General features: G+C 36.6%; 1 protein-coding gene across 1 annotated transcript in view; it reads left to right on the top strand.

Annotated features, from left to right (window-relative positions):
• The window catches only part of atp9b (ATPase phospholipid transporting 9B), a 320,223-nt gene that overhangs the window by 270,941 nt on the left and 31,686 nt on the right, over positions 1 to 17,596 (top strand). The window contains exons 16-20 of the mRNA XM_028817197.2: positions 5,926 to 6,087; positions 6,973 to 7,065; positions 8,939 to 9,022; positions 11,997 to 12,167; positions 13,208 to 13,306. Coding sequence (XP_028673030.1) covers positions 5,926 to 6,087; positions 6,973 to 7,065; positions 8,939 to 9,022; positions 11,997 to 12,167; positions 13,208 to 13,306 — 609 coding nt within the window. The remainder of the gene's footprint in view (positions 1 to 5,925; positions 6,088 to 6,972; positions 7,066 to 8,938; positions 9,023 to 11,996; positions 12,168 to 13,207; positions 13,307 to 17,596) is intronic.

The following is a 17,596-nucleotide window of genomic DNA, read 5'->3' as shown; positions in this document are numbered from 1 at the left end:
CAAGCTACGTAAATCACGTTATCTTGTGGTTCTAAGGGTAGCACCATTGTATGTTTGTAAATTCACATTCTCATTCTCATGTCCCCTCAGGTATGCTTCCTGTTGCTTTGGTCTTGTCTTAGCATTGATGAATTATTGAAAATAAATACCTTTATCTATGAGGTCCTTAGTCTGAAAAAAAATTCCAAACAGCTATTTATACATTAAATCCCCAAGTCATTGTTCCTGTGTTTTCTAGCATCATCCTTTTGTTTTGTGCATTTGTTGCTATCCTGTAATAATACATGCACTGATGTTATTATAGTTAACATGACTTTAATGGGCCCAGTGAGACTGATAAAAGAATTTGGGGCTAGGTAGTAGATGCTGAAAAGACAAGGCTTGCAAGCCTCTAATTCAGACAGGCTGTGTAACCAAGCATGAGCTAAATAATAAACAGATGTTGAGTCACCAAATATAGCATGCTTAAGTCCCAACTACAAAGAGACACAAAATGAAATGATAGGGTATTAGCAGGAAGATACAATTTGCAGGTCAAAATGTAATAGTAACCTTTCACTGTGCAAATTGAAAATTAACCTTTGGAGTATTGAATCATTTGCAGCTGATACTGCATACTGGGCGGATTTTTCTCCGTAGAAGAAGAATAAAAGGATAATACGTAATGAACAACTTCTGAGCAGTATTTATTAATCTGGGGGTCCATTGTATGCAAACTGCAAAATTAATTTGACAGGTTACAAGTTAATAAAAAAAAATTCAACCGATACAGTGTGGCTTATGACAGCTCAGGAGTTGCAGCCGTGTTTAAGGTTAATGTTACTGAAAATGCTCCCCCACTGTCGAGATTGTTGAAATTGCCTTAAAATGTTCTTTAAATGCTAGAGCGGTGCACTTGTGTATGACAAATCACCAAATGATAGGACATTTAGATATTTATTTTGGTTCGTGTGAACAGTAAGAATGATATTTTTAAATTGTGCCTGGGATTTACAGGATCACTCTGTAATTAATTAAACTCTCAGCTCAAAAGTCATATAACGCTAACCTCGTCATATTTAGTTGCTGTCAGCAGTTGCGCTGCCTTATGAAGGGAGACATGTGAAGTGCTCCATTCATTAGGCTAATCTCATTAGTTAAGATCTGTTAAGTAGAGAGCAGTTTTAATGCATGCTTTTCAGTTTTAATTATTCTCCATAAATAAGTTTTAGTCCATTAGTAGCCCTATTGCAACACTGAGTATTTAAATAGATTAAGAGGCAAACACATTATCTAAATGTACATATTTAACTAATCCTGAATTTTAATGCCCACATGACATATATTTGTGTCGACCCCAATGTCACCCTTTAAAATGTACATTTTTTATAGGTCTTGTATTTACTGACTTTTCTTTTTTTTTGCATCAGACAATGCATTTTCTTTTTCTGAAATTCTGAAATAGCGAGTCTCACGTATTTCAAAGGCCTTTCTAGCTGCTTGTACAAATCATTTTTCATGCATTCAGGGTAACCTGTGTGAGCAGAAGAAGTAATAAAATATTTGAAACGGGTGTTTTAGGAATCTGAAGAGAGCTCCATTCTCTGCCCAGTCACTGTCTGGATTGTATTTTTGCTCCATGGCTTTCCTTTCACATTCCAGTGAAGTGCATTTTTAGATTCACCGTCAATTCTAAATTGGCCCGCTGTCAGCAAGTGTGATGGTGTTCCTGTGTACGCCTTGCAAAAGATTTGCCTCTTGTCTGGGATTTATTTCTGCTATCAAGGTGAAGGTTCTTTATTTATTCACGTTTATCCAAGGAAATATAAAATTTGCATTCTCAACTGCGTCCAATAGCTGACAAAAATAACACGTAGAGGGAAACAGGTTAATAGTTGCACTAAACACCTTAAACATCATTGGAACAAATAAAAATAGAGATTCTAACAATTTGACACCAGGTTTTTACCTAGAACTGTCAGACAATGCAGATAGATAGGTAAATTGATTTATATAGCGCTTTTTCTAGACACCCCAAGCCTTTTACATAGACAGTAGGGGAGCCACTTTTGCCACTACTACCAATATGCAGCATCCACCTGGATGATGCGAAGGCAGCCATTTTTGCTCCAGTATCCTTCCCAGACATTAGCTATTTGGTGGTGAAGGGGTGAGAGAGATATAGTTAGCCAATTAGAGATGGGGGATGGTTAGGGCACCAACATGGGTAAAGTCATGGTGGGCATTTCAGCAAGGACATCTGGGTACTCCCTACTCTTTTTGAAAGATGCCCAGGGATCTTTTATGATAACAGAGAGTCAACTGTACTCTCCTAGAAGTTTTATTATCTTCGATGTTCCCAATTAAAACACTGAATGGCACTAGGAGGAGGGCGAGGTTAGGAGCATGTGCTGATACAGTGCATTGCCGCACCCACAACACGACAAACCAACTCAGGATCCAGATTAGGACCAGAGTGCAGCCATGCGACGTGTGACACCTCAGCACCACACCAGTTCAGATGGAGTGGAACAGTGGGAGGTTTTTTATGGTGGCTGGAGTGCCAATTCTGCCAGGTTTTTCCCTGCAGGTTGGAAGGCCTACGTGCAGGGCTGGATGCAGATTAACGTCATACCCAGGACTGAGAAATTTCAGGTTAAGGGCCTTGCTCAAGGGCCCAACGCAGTAGAGTCCCTTTTGGCATTTATGGGATTCAAATCGGCAACCTTCCGATTAATGGCAATAGGAAGAAAAGAATTTCTGCAGCAATTTATGTTGGTCTTTACCACAACTGCCGTCCCTGATTTATGGATGTCAGATTCCAGTTGAGATGATTTCCAGTTTTTTTTTTCCCTGAACATGTGCCCTCTGACACACACCTACCAAATCTTCTGCATTAGCTCCAGTAATTGTGGGTACATGTTTGGTAACCTGTTGGAGCTTTTTTAAATTTTGATTTTTGAGACTACTAAACCAGGCAGTGAAGCTGACAGCGATGACTGTTTGGATTAAATTGTGATAAAACGAGCAACACAAGTTTACAAAAGATAAATAAATGTGTTTAGAAATATTTTTTGTTCAAATTCTAATTTAGATGGTGGATTTCTAAGTATTTATATTCAGTCGCTAATTTTATAAGATTTCTATCTCTTAAGCTCTGTCTACACTATTACATCTTATATATAATTCGCCAGCCTCCTCACTCACTCACTCACGTCCGTCATAAGCCGAATGCGCAGTCGCCTTCTGCGCAGCTGCCCGATAAACCTTACAAGACCGACATCGCGGCAGGCAGCGGATTTACGGCCGCGAAAATTCAAAGAGAAAGGCGACTTCGACTGACATCCAACCCCAACATCGCGGCAGGTGGAGGATTTACGGCCGCAAAAATTCAAAGAGAAAGGCGACTTCGATTAAAGCTCTAGAGGCCTGAAAGGCGATTTCGACTACAGCTCGAGGCCTAATTACGCATTCATTCAACACACCTATATCAGGTTTGTGGTGCTTATACTTATTACTATTCCACTCGTGCCCGTTTCATCTTACGTTGTCGAAACTGGCTCTTTGTCTAGTTTTCATATAAAAACACAAACATTAGTTTCCGTTTTTATCTTTTGTCCACATTACTCCAGCATTTTCAACCCCCCAAAACAAAGACTTTTGAAAACACTGTCTAGTGCCGTTAACTTCTGAAAATGCAGCCTCGGCATTGTAATGTGGACAGGTGAAAATGCATTTTTTTCAAAAACGCAGATTCTAATCGTGCTGTGATTTATACATGCTGGCTTTGTGGCCCTTCCCTGATTGGATCCTACTCATTACATCTCGTTTCCTGATTGGCCACCCTTCACACAAGAAAACCTTATTCCAATATAGTGAATACAGAGAAGTTGCTTTCCATGGCGCTGGTTGTTTTGCTTACATGTATGCTTCCAGATTGCATTATGTACAGTTTGAATGCTGCATATATGCACAAAGGGCAAACAATTTCCCAGTCGCTACAGTTTTGCAAGGAATCCATTGGTCAGCAGAGTCACCACACCTTCAATCATTTCCCACCATTGCATGCATGACAATTGTAGGTGAACATCTGCATCATGGGTGTCGAACTCCAGGCCTAGAGGGCCGCAGTGGCTGCAGGTTTTCATTCTAACACATCTTCTAATCAGCGAGCAGTTTTCACTGCTAATTAACTCTTTTTCCCTTCATTTTAATGGCCCTGTTTTTTAAGGATTCAGTCCTCTGAATTGATTCTTTTCTTCATTAAATGATAGCCAAACAGAAATAAGACATGAAACGAGCCAACAGATGACCAGCTAAATTGGGGCTTCAAACTCCAACCAGTTTCTTAATGAGAAGCTGATTCTTGCTGTTAATTAAACCCGTTATTTAATTCCATGGCTTGTTGCTGTTCTCGTTCTGCCACAACAAACATTTCTAAAAGTGTTGATTTTCTGTTTATTCAAAAATCACCGTCAAAATGTTTTGGGGACCTGAGAGATCAGCCTTACCAAGACCTTCACCTTTCTTTATTTTCAGATATTCAGCAGAGGTGAGCTGGTCATGTGGCAGCTTTTTTTGTGTCTCATTATTGTTTGGCTGCTAATTAAGGAAAAAGAAACAAGTAAGAGGCCTGAGTCACGTTAATTAAAACTAAGGCAAAAGAAGTTAATTAGCAGCCAAAAGTGGTCTTGAAGATAGTTAGGATGAAAACCTGCAGCCACTGCAGCCCTCCAGGACTGGAGTTCAACACCCCTGATCTACATGATATGTGTTTTCTGTCATTTAATGTAGTACAGAGATACTTTTGTAAATTATTTTACAGAGACTGGTATGAATAGAGATTATTTTGGTTTAAAAACTCAATTTTTTAAATAGAAATGTAGTAATGTGGACATAGCCTTAAAGTCAAAAATTGTATCTTTAGTCTTTTTTGACATTCAGTGTAAGAGTTCTTATTGCATCAATGAACTGAATTTTCCACTTGGTTGAAGTAACAGTTTCATCCTCCACAGATATGTGCTCTATCACCATGGTGTCATCAGAGTACTTGATAACTGTACACTAACTAACTATGGTCACTGTTCTGTTTCAGGTCACCTGTGTACAGTGTTAATAGTAATGGGGACAGAACCCAGCCTCGATGAGTCCCTGTATTTCAATGAATGACCTTTGCAAAAGTCTCATATTCTTTAATTATTTGTGAAAATTTAAACGAATGTTCTGAATCTGTAATGTAGTACACGGGTTAGCATTCGAACTTTTCAATTTCTCAATCAGCATGTGAAGCTGGATGAAGAAAAATCCAGAAATAGTGCTTGACATAGGAATCGGGCATATCAACACATGGATAGATATAATATGAAATAACCAGTAGAGCATCAACTACAGTTTTATTGGCACAGTAATCATATTGCTGTGCAGTTGATGCCATCCATAACCCTCTATTGGAAGAGGAAGAATTCGAAAAATTTGTTGACAATTTTGACATAGCATTAAAAAAAAAAAACTTTGTATTTTGAATTCAGACTTTTAAATTCAGTTTATGCATTTCTGGCATCTTGATTATCTGTACATACTAACCCACGGTTAATGATGTTTTGACAGTAACAATACCTTTAAAGAATAAACAAATGACTTAACAAATGTCTCCTTTTGCTCCCCACCTTCCTTTTTTGTCTCAAAATGGGTTTTCTGTCAGGGATGGATATTCAAAGCTAATGTTCAATTATTACTTCCATTGTTTATGCCATAGATTTAGTGAAGATTTACTTTAGTTTTTGACATATGGTATCCTTTCTGAGATAATAAGAATGATGACATCTGACCTCAAGTGTATATATTTAGAGGCTTTGCGATCTTTCACCTCTGTCATTCATTTGACTCCAGTATAGTTTACACAAGAGTGTGATTGACCCCTGACACCATGAATTTTATGTTCTTCAGGTGGCCCTGGTGCAGTGGACAGAGAGCGTCGGCCTGACATTAGTTAACAGAGACCTGACCTCAATGCAGCTGAAGACCCCTGGTGGACAAATTCTCACATTTTACATCTTACAGATTTTCCCTTTTACATCAGAAAGCAAAAGAATGGGAATCATTGTTAGGGTAAGAAGGTTTGTTTTGCTGCCTTCTCTTAATATTTTTTCTAATGTGCAGGTGGAGTTTATACTGTGTAGGCTTCTCTTCCTTTTCTTAATTGCTGCCAGGGTTTTCCGCAGTGATCAAAGCGACAGCATTTTTAGAGTTCTGTATGTAATTAATTTACTGTAGTGCTCTTCATAGTGAGCATTTACACAGGGTAATATAAACAGCAGTTGACACTACAGTAATGTTGATTAGATTTATACTCAGAGAAAATATGATCTGCCTTTTAGTATTTCCAAAACTCTTGAGAAATTAAATCAGAGTAGAACTCTAGCAACATAACAGCAGGACAGAAATTTTGAAATTCAAAACAGATTAAATAGATAATGTGCACTGAAAGGAATAATACCAAAAAAGTACTTCAGTCAAAGTAACTGTACTTGTACTGTGAAATTGTGGGGCTTTTGTGGGTACTAAAGACTTGGATGTTAAGTTGATTGGTGCTGCCAAGGTCATCCCAAATGTGTGGATGTGTTCCCTGTGATGGACTTCTGCCCTCTCCAGGATTATTTCTTGTCTGTCTTCCATGGCTACTTTAGCTTTTAATGAACTGAATGTAATATGCAATATTCTTTGTTTTCTAGTAGAACTTTAACACGGTGGGCTAGTTGCATTATTTTACATTTCACCAGTAATTCACCATTCTCTTAACTCCCACCACCTGGTTATATACTGTACATTTCTAGTTGCTGTTATTATTCAAATTGCTTTTGTCTCTCATATTTGGGGTTACGAGACAACAAGATGTCAGATAATCCTGGTATTGTTCCATAACCATAATATATGAAGCCTACTTAGTCACATTTTAACATTTTACGTATGTGTATGTTCTCTCTCCCCATCCAGGAGGAGGCAACAGGTGACATTACATTTTATATGAAGGGAGCTGATGTGGCAATGTCCAGCATTGTTCAGTATAACGATTGGCTAGAAGAAGAGGTATGTTTGTCTATGTCTATACTGTATGTGTTTGTATATTCACTATGCACACACACCCATAAAAATAAATATGAATGTATAGTGATAGTGTGGTGTTAGCTCTGCTTCTTTAGGCATCCAACATCCTCAGTTGGAATTCTGGGCCTGGTCGCTGCCTGTGTGGAATTTGAGCCCTGTGGAAAGCAGGAGTGGGAATAGCAATGTAAGTGGAAGTGTTGGGGCGTGAATTGTGTAGACCCTGCAATGGACTATTTCCCCATCCAGGGTAGTTCCTGCTTTGCGCCTGATGTTGTTGGCGTAGGATCCAGACAGAGATCCTGAAAATAGAGTAAACGGCATTGAGAATTTAAGTATCTGATACAGAAACCTCTGAAAATATACAAATCTAAATAAATAATTTGAAAGCCAGGATTATTTTCCACAACAAGCAATCATCAAAAATCTGTAATTTTCCCCCCATTCCGTAGAGTTTCACTATTGTAGAAAGTCAAAATTAGTTACATAAGGAAGGTGAAAGTAGAGAATAAAGTGTCAAATGATGGTTTTGACTGTTTTTTTTTTTTTCCCTATCCCAAAAGGCGGAATATAACTGTGACAGTTGGGATAACAACTTGCAAATGCGATGTTTAATACACCTTGAGTGGAATGTTTTATAACATAATTATATGGCTGTGTACCTTTTAAGTGGCTCATGAGATTAACCATTTTAACATAATTACATTCTGCATGCAAACAATCTTAGATAAAATTATGTACCATACATGGTAATGAAGCCATCTAGTCTTCCCGGCAGCTGAAGAGGGACACAATAGTATATTTAAAATAATTAGGCTGACAGAAGGCAAAACCTGATTCTTTAAATGATAATGTAAAAATCTCCCTCATTCTCCTCCTTAGGTATTTCAGCTTCGCTATCACATTCTCATTATTGCCCCTTCTCTGATTTCTTATTTAGCATACTGTCTTTCATCCTTAATTATCTTTGAATGTTTTTTTTTTCATAATGAACTATTTGAATTCTTTAAACTGTGTAATAACACAAGCCAAATATAATCGAAAGATCAGTCTGCATATGTTCATAATTGTATTGGCAATATTTCCAAGTCAATACCTGCTGTGGGGCAATTTTATTTAATTACTGAGTTGAATCAAGCCAGTTCCCTGGAGACCTAATAAAATGTCATAACCATAACTGTGGTGTTAATGATGTACAATTAATTGTAATATCCTTGTTTTATTTGTTTGAGATTATAAGGGCATGTCAATAAATATTCCGCTCAGTTGTTTCAAATAATTAGAATAGAACAGAGAAACTGTATAATGGTAGTCTGTTTTGCCCTTTAAATGTAGCCTACAGCTCTATTTTATGCATTGATCATTTGATACTACAGAGCTACATAAATCCCGCCAATAGCCGTTCTGTACTTGTACTGTGATCATACAACCTTGTGGTTTTTTGCTTAGCCTTCTCTGTGTGTGCATTAATTTTGAATGAAAAGTATACCTTTAACTATTTAGTATTATTGCAACTGATCAGAAATCTCCTTCTGCTAAAATGCAGTTGGTCCTCTTTGATGCACGTGCTGCAAATCACTGTTTGAACAAATCATCTGTGTTGTAAGGAAAGCAAAAAAGTGAAGTATTCTCTTTTCATAATGCTGCAAATATGTCACTAGTTTCATGCACTAATTTTTACAGTTGCAGTAAAAGAACGTTGCAAACAAATGATAGGCTGCCTTCAAGTCACATAAAAATGGATGTGAGCATTTCGACACTTGAGTGGGTGACTCTCCTTCAGCTGCTTGTAGGCAGGAAAGGTAATTAGTACATCACTTTATCCGCCTCTCATGCCTTTTCTTTTTTTGTCTTCTAGTGTGGTAACATGGCAAGAGAAGGCCTGCGCACTCTAGTGGTCGCCAAAAAGGCCTTATCAGAGGAACAGTATCAGGATTTTGAGGTAATTTCTTACTGATAAAACCGAATGTACGGTGTAATTTTAGTTAATAAATAGGTTACTGATCACATATATAAAACAAGGTCGAGTCAATCTTTCTTTTATCTGGACTTTCTACAGATATGTGCAGGTCTTTACTTGTGTAATTGAGATTCAGTTGAACCTGGATAACAAGTAAATAGGAACACTTATTTTTAAACTCATATACGTTTTTTTTTTTCTTACAGTAAAATAAATACAAATTTGCAATTATAATTGTAATACTTTTTTTCTTTGTACTTAGTTACTCTTGAAATAACAGCAGTCTCTGGAAATAACATACTATTTTTGGGGAGACTGGATTCCTTCCATTCCGCGATCCTTCCTCTGAACTTTCACTCTCTTCCTCCACTTTTTGCTTTTACCTACAGCTAATGTCGGTCCTCAGAACATGTACCATCTCTCTATCCTTCCCAACCTTTTTGCACCTTCTTTATTTTAATTTTGTTTCCACTCAAACCGGTCTCGGTTCTGTCCAGTAAAAATGCCTCTCGCTATTTCAGTGAAGTGGGATTCAGATCAACACCCACCTTCTGCCTTGAAGTTGGATTCAGTCTTTATAAAGACGTCAAAACTGCTATAAATATTTGAATCACTGGTTTATTCAGTATACAATTGTCCATAGGATTGGTATGTCTACTTTAAGTTTAATGTGTTTAGCCCCCGAGCAAACTTGTAATTTGTTCTCTCTTACATTGTGTGGTTCCATTGTTTCATATGTATTGGTCCAGCCCTTGTACTGCATCTTTGTGAACTTCCATTTCCACCTCTTTTTGGATGCCTTTATTCCTTGTTCTTCATAGCTTTTTTTTTTTAGTTTGTGATTTTTCATCATACACCTGTTCCTCTATTAATAAGAAATTGATTTCAGCGAGTTATTTAGCTGCTGAAATCCTCCTGGCATCTCATTGGAAAAACCAAGACCAGTGTTTAATACAATCCTGGAGGAGCTTCTTTATAACATACTTCTTTTAGAACGTTCAGCTGCAAGTGTTCATTTCTCTTCTCCATCCACAATATCATTTGTAGAAAAAGGAATTGCACATACTAAAAAGTTACTTCATTTCTTTTAATTAAGACGTGTTGGGGGCATGCTGCTGGCACAGACATTTTTTTCTTTTTTTTTTTTGTCATCTCCCAATTGGTTTGGATGCAATGGAATAAGGTGGGTGCCAGTGGGCATGGGAACTTGAATCTCTTTTTGATATTGCACTTTTCTGATTCGGTTGTTCATTTTCTTGTTTAAAAATAATAAAAAATTGTACATTTTTAAATGCTTTTAAAATCATTTGTTTGACAGAAGAAAATTATTTCGTTATTTATATGTTTGTTTTAATGAAAAAAAAAATCCTAACTTTTGTACTTACTAAACAAAGTCTCCATTATGTATATGTTTCATTTAACAGAAAGTTGTAAGGACATCCGGTTATTCATGATGTCAATATGGAGTGTGTGTGTGTGTGTGTGCTGTCAAACACCATATGTGTATCAAACACGTGCTGTTAGTCTGACTGATGATTTTTATTGCTCTGTGTAAATGCTTGACAGTGTGTGCCCTCCATCTGATATTGTGCTGTCTGGTTCCTTTAGAGTCAGGCTCTGACACCACTGAGCCATGTTAGCACAGAAATTGATGTGAAGTTATAAAAATAAATAAAAGAAGAGACATGGAACCCGGATTATTACAAGGACCTTAATTCTTATTGTTCTGTCGTTGCAATTTGAGTACTATACTTTTGTTTTGATGGTTTTTTTTTTTTTTTACACATTTTATTAATACTTGTCCAGTAATCAGATCTACAAGGTACATTTTTGTATGGATAATGTGCATTAATTCTGCTGATAACTGATCAGATATTCTATATATTGCACATATCTCATTGTATGTAAATAATGAAATCATCTGAAATAATATCAGAGTGTTAACACTGCACTGGATAAGTGAGTTACAAGGTAGATAGATGCATGTTGTATTTTACAAGAAACTTGTTGTTTCAGCCATTGTTTTATAAATCCAGCATATATGTATACTGCCTTCAATAATGGTAAGTTTTATTTCATGATTTCTGCTTTTATTAAACCTCTTGCTAAAATTTTAATCTTCTCTCTCTCTTTATATATATATATATATATATATATATATATATATAAATCGGGCTTATTTAAAACCTACACATATATGTTTGGTATCATTCTTTTCAGGATTTATCGAACTTTAATGTGATGTTGTTAGATTAGCAGATTCTTATTCCATTTTTAAATTATAAACTAAAATATCAAATTATAAACTAAAATATCAAAGTCGTAGTTTTTAATCTGAAGAAAGTCGTAGTTTTTAATTTCAATAAATCATTATTTCAATAATTTATTTAAATAATTTAATTCAATAAATTACATTATTTTGATCGAATAAACTTTCTTTCACAGGAACAAACTATTAAAAAAAAAAAAAGATCTATTCATAACACCAATGTTTGTATTTAGGTGATTTAGTTAGCTGAAGGTCGAGTTACGATGACCCATTGTATACCACTTTAGTTTTCACGTGATTTTTCCTGTTATTTAAATGAGGAAAATAGATGGATCATTTATTTAGTCTCATAAATACTCATCAAGCATAGTGGACCTCAGTTTAACGGGAATACTCCAGTCGGTAAGAGAGTAAATATTTTATTCTCATTTCATCATTTTTACTGCGTTAAATAATTCATTTTTCTTTTATATATTTATAGAATGTTGTGATTTTGACTCCAATAAATAATCATTTTTCTTTTGTACATTTGCAGATGTTACTAATATTCTGGCCGTAACTGAGGGTAGGGCGCCAAAGGCGCCAGGGGGCTTGGTCCCCCTAGTAAAGATGTAATTTTTTACCATGTTTTGTAGTTTTCTTTTGCTATTACTTTTATTTTATTTTATTTTTTTTCCCCTAATGTAGAACCGTTATAATCAAGCCAAGCTAAGTATACACGATCGAGCTTTAAAAGTGGCAGCTGTCGTGGAGAGTCTGGAGCGTGAAATGGAACTTCTGTGTCTAACAGGGGTGGAGGACCAGCTTCAGGCTGATGTGAGGCCTACACTGGAGTTGCTGAGAAATGCTGGAATTAAGGTTATTTATCAAACGCGACACTATCTTTCTTATTTTGGTTTGAAGTAAGCTCATATTCTTAATTATTATGTTTGCATCATCTCTGTGATATGATTCATAAAGTGCTGATAAATATTCCAGGCTTATCAAAACCCCATTACCTAAATTTACATTTTTACCAGTGAACTGTCAAGCAAAGCCTTACTTTCCCTTAGATGTTTCTCTAGCTTGAATATTTCCTCAAGTAAAGGCAGCACAGGAACTCAATGGATAACGTTGCTGCCTCACAGCTCCTAGAGACTGGGCTTCAAAACTTGACCTGTTTGCCACTCGTGTATGGTTTTCCTACCAAATTCCAGTAGGCATGTGTGTTACTGTTAGTTAATTAACTGCTGTAAATGGACCTGATGGACAGTGTGTGCTGTTGTGTCTCCTGTGATAGACTGGCTTCAGCTCCCTTGCGTGGGTGTGAATTGATAACATTTCTGTATATTTCAGTCATTTTGTTGAGGAATTGAATGTCATTACAGTATCTGTATACCCAAATTCACAGTCTGAAAGAAATTCACAGTTCAGTTTATAATCGGTCATACTGATCTTTTCTCTGTTTTCGGACAATGTCATTCGGACAGATATTGTGGTTTTCCATATCTAAGTATGATAAATGAATATGATTGCGTTTTACATTATGTAACGTAAATTGCAGTCTAGAGAGCTTCATTCAAAACAAAGAAAAGATTTTGTGCTTTTTATTCCACTGCCTTGACGTGTTACAATTCTATCACCAAATATAAAAGTTTGGTTTTTGTTTTGGTAATCATAACATTTTCAACTTCATAGCACACATTATTATGTACATTGATGTCCCTAGTGTCATAAGAGATTTTACTCTTGATTAATCAAACTTCTTTAAAATTCTTTAGATTTTAAAATTTGTCTCATATAAGCCAACTACAGCAGTATTATTATAAAATTCTATTATCTGTTTCTTTTAAAGTTAAACCTTGTATTTTACAGCAGCAAAGCTTGTTCCAAGCAATACTGTCCATTGTCTCTTGCAGATATGGATGTTGACTGGAGATAAATTGGAAACAGCTACGTGTATTGCCAAGAGCTCTCACTTGGTATCCCGAAACCAGGATATCCACATCTTCAGGCCAGTATGTATTTTCTCTAAAGGGTAATGTGAAGTAATAAAAATATAATCTCTTATGTAATTCAACTTTGAATAGAGTGAATGTCAGTAAAAAACCTAAATCCATTTTTACATTCACTCAGTTTATTTTAAGGTGTTTAGGTTGTTAGGGAAGGGATGGGGTGGGAGTAAATAAATAAATATAATTGAATTCACTGAAAACATTTTTTATTAGAGAGCAAGAATTAGATGAGCTTCCAGTTCACGTGCAGACATTATGATTTAAATACAATTTACATATAAATGTGGCCTAGTTATTTAACAAGAAACAAAAATGAATTATAAATAACACCCTGCAGACTGTAATTTACGATTAAAGCATTTAAGGAGTTCATTATGTTCTTTTTGACCTTTTGTGTTTAAAGAATCAGATATTTTTACAATTATTGTCTGGTCTTTTTGTTAACTGTTAAGTTTCCTAATTAAGATGAGCAGATTTACGTAGAGCAAGCAATAATGCTGACATTTTTCCATTTCTAACCCCTAAGTACTGTACAAATGAATCCGTGGGGGTAAATGAGAAAATGGAGTGATTGGGACGTGCGTGCAGATCCTATAACGCATATGCCTTCCCTTATGTTTTTTTCACTTTTTACATTTTCTATTTAACATGGATATTTTCTATTGACAAACCTAGAAATATTTATGATGATAAAATTTCACATATTATTCTCAAGTAAGCATAAAACCAAAAGTCCAGAATTATTTACTTAAGGCCTTAAGTCAGTATTTGATGCACCTTTAACAGGGATTACAGCCATTTGCACATCAGGACACTCCAACTTTGGTCTTTTCTTTCAAAAATGGCTCATGCGGTTTCATTTTATATAAGGGTTATTGGTAAAGAGAAATTTTCCGATCTTGTCATATAGTCTTAATTAAATTTAGGTCCAGACTCTGACTGGGTTGCTCTCAAACATCGCCTGTCAAATCCACAGTGGGTTTAGCTGTATATGGTGGATCATTCCTCTATTAAAAAGAATTCCTGTTGACTACAGTATGCTTTTTTCATTTTTTTATAGATCCATTCATTTTGTATTTTACCTTCACACTTCTTCTTTGAACAGAGAATCCACCACGTGATTTCCATGAGTCGAGCATGCTTCGCTATAGGGATGGTGTTTGCCGAATAGCTGTCAGCGTTACTTTAAGTTAAATACTTTGCCCTAAACAATGGTTTATTTGATATTTCTGAGAGGAAAATATTTTCTTATCTTCTTACCTTTCTTTCTTTGTTTTCATTATTAAGCATTTTTATAGGAAATGAGTTAAACAGCTGAGACACAAAAATATAAAAGGATTTGAAAAAAAGCAGTGGTTTTACCTAAAGACAGGGAGCTGAAAATAGCATGAGTGCACAAACAGGTTAAGAAGTGTTAGTACTCGGCATCTACAAAATCAAAAAAATGTGGCTCACGTTCATTTTGTATAGTGATTGCACGTTCTTTACAAATTTGTCATTTTCTTCCACAACTCAAAGAACAGGATTTCAAGTGTTGGTGACTTAGCATTAAGGGTGATTAGATTTTTAAGATGCCGATACAGGCCCCACTTGGCATGGAGACAAGACCTTATAATTTAAGTGAGTAACTGTGGCACCTTTGAGCAGGTGGAGCTGTCTGTATGGAATGAAAAAATCTAATGAGATTAACTGCACTGCCATCTAAACAGAGTGATTATTACTCACTATGCTGAATTTGTCAAGGCTGGATTATTGTTTGTTGTACCCCAGGGTGTCGGTGTATTGTGGTGTAAGGGCATTTAATTAAGTAATTTTATGCTTCTTTGAAATTAATTTTTGCCTGCAGATAAGAACAATTAATTCATGTTGTAGTTCACATCATGCTGTAAAATATTACCCAAAACAGGTCAGGTCTGATCCGGTTGGGGAGCATGCACTGGTACAGCACGTTGCCGCACCCACCACATGACGTTGGCAAAACTCCCGGCAGACACTAGGTCCAGTCACTCCCTCTGGAAATGACCATCTATCTGCCTCAGCAGTGAGTGTCCCCTTGACCTGGTCCAGCCACTCGGGCCCCCAACAATAAGGGTCCTGTAAGCCGGATCACCCTCGGGGAATTGCGCAACATGGCCGCAGTGCAGTAACTGACGTTCCTTCACAATGCAGGTCATGTGCCTCATTCGGGACTCCGTGAACAACCATTTATTTGACACAAAATCAAACCTAATAAACGGTATGAGCTGAACAACACATACTACTGCTGCATTACAGAGCTTGCACAGATACTGGAAAGATGGGAGAGGCAGCCATCTTCCTATAATTATTTGGGACACAGAAAACTTTTTCCTTTATTATATTTATACGGGAGCAGCCACAAGAAAAAGAAGATATGTATACTGTATACGTTCATACATTAAAAAGGAAAATGGAGCCCAACGTGCATATAGTAAAGTGTATAAGAGTAGTACATCCAGATATATACACTGCCTGGCCAAAAAAAAAGTCGCCACCTGGATTTAACTAAGCAAATAGGTACGAGCCTCCTATTGGATAATTACTGCATGGGCGATTATCTTTCAGCTGGCAACAAGTTATTTAACCCCAACTGGTGCAATGAGTTGCTTCTCATTTCTTAAATAACCATGTTGAAAGACACATCTCGTGGTCGTGGAAAAGATGTTAGTCTGTTCGAGAAGGGTCAAATCATTGGCATGCATCAAGCAGAGAAAACATCTAAGGAGATTGCAGAAACTACTAAAATTGGGTTAAGAACTGTCCAACGCATTATTAAAAACTGGAAGGATAGTGGGGACCCATCGTCTTCGAGGAAGAAATGTGGCCGGAAAAAAATCCTGAATGATCGTGATCGGCAATCACTTAAACATTTGGTGAAATCAAATCGAAGAAAAACAACAGTAGAACTCTGGTCTATGTTTAATAGTGAAAGTAAGAGCATTTCCACACGCACAATGTGAAGGGAACTCAAGGGATTGGGACTGAACAGCTGTGTAGCTGTAAGGCACGGGCGTATTCCAAGATGACAATGCCAGGATTCATCGGGCTCAAATTTTGAAAGAGTGGTTCGGGGAGCATGAGACATCATTTTCACACATGGATTGGCCATCACAGAGTCCAGACCTTAACCCCATTGAGAATTTTTTGGATGTGCTGGAGAAGGCTTTGCGCAGTGGTCAGACTCTGCCATCATCAATGCAAGATCTTGGTGAAAAATTAATGCAACACTTGGATGGAACTAAATCTTGTGACATTGCAGAAGCTTATCGAAACAATGCCACAGCGAATGCGTGCCATAATCGACGCTAAAGGCGGTCCAACGAAATATTAGAATGTGTGACCTTTTTTTTTGGTGGCGACTTTTTTTTTGGCCAGGCAGTGTAGTACACAACAAATAATCATAGAAAAAATAATAATTTCAGACTCATTGGACATTGCATGCAGGAATCCCAACAGGTTTTTCCCAGGATTATCAATGCATTAATATTCTTGATATCTTCTTTATAAAGTCACAGTGGCATGGATTCAGTGACACAGCAGAAGATTTTATTTCTACATATAATACCACCATTGATATCTAAAGAATTATACTCCAGGTAAACTCAAATTACACCTACAGAGACAACTACAAATATTTGTTCAGTGCTTCCCCCCCCCAAAGAGAGAAGACTCATAAAAGTACATAGTGATACCTATGTAAAACATAAGTAAATGTCTCTATGTTCCTTGTCTTAAAGGATAAAAAGAAAACTTTCAGCTAATGTTGTTGTTGAAATTCCTTTAGGTGAAGTAATACAGCCCAGCTTAAGAGCAAAGTGGATAAAGGTTTATAACCATCCTTGCCTCCTCAAAGAATTGTGTTGTTAATTGTAGTGTTAATAGTGACTAGTGATGAGCGAACCCTGCCAAACTGGTTTCACCTCAAGTTTGGTGAAATTGTGGAAATCCTCAGGAACTTTGACTAACTCGGTGAAAAGCATTGAGGTCAATGGGAAAGGAGAAACTGAACCAGTTTTGAGTGGATTAAAATGGTGCAATGGTCTTTAAAGTGTTATCCAGGGCTAAGGAATTGTTTATCAACTATTCTGGACACATTTTTATTTTAGCCAGAAATATGACCTGAGCTGTGGAGCAGTAATGCTAACCATTATGCCACCATGTCTCGTTGAAATGAAATGAATAGAATGAAATGTCAGAATATTAAAGTTTCTTGCAGATAGTGGCAGATAAGAAGCCTGAGTTTATTATTGCCAACCACAGATTTCAGGTCCCTAG

The sequence above is a fragment of the Erpetoichthys calabaricus genome, chromosome 13 (genome assembly GCF_900747795.2).
Source record: "Erpetoichthys calabaricus chromosome 13, fErpCal1.3, whole genome shotgun sequence".
NCBI lineage: Eukaryota > Metazoa > Chordata > Cladistia > Polypteriformes > Polypteridae > Erpetoichthys > Erpetoichthys calabaricus.
This window is presented reverse-complemented; position numbering and strand designations above follow the sequence as displayed.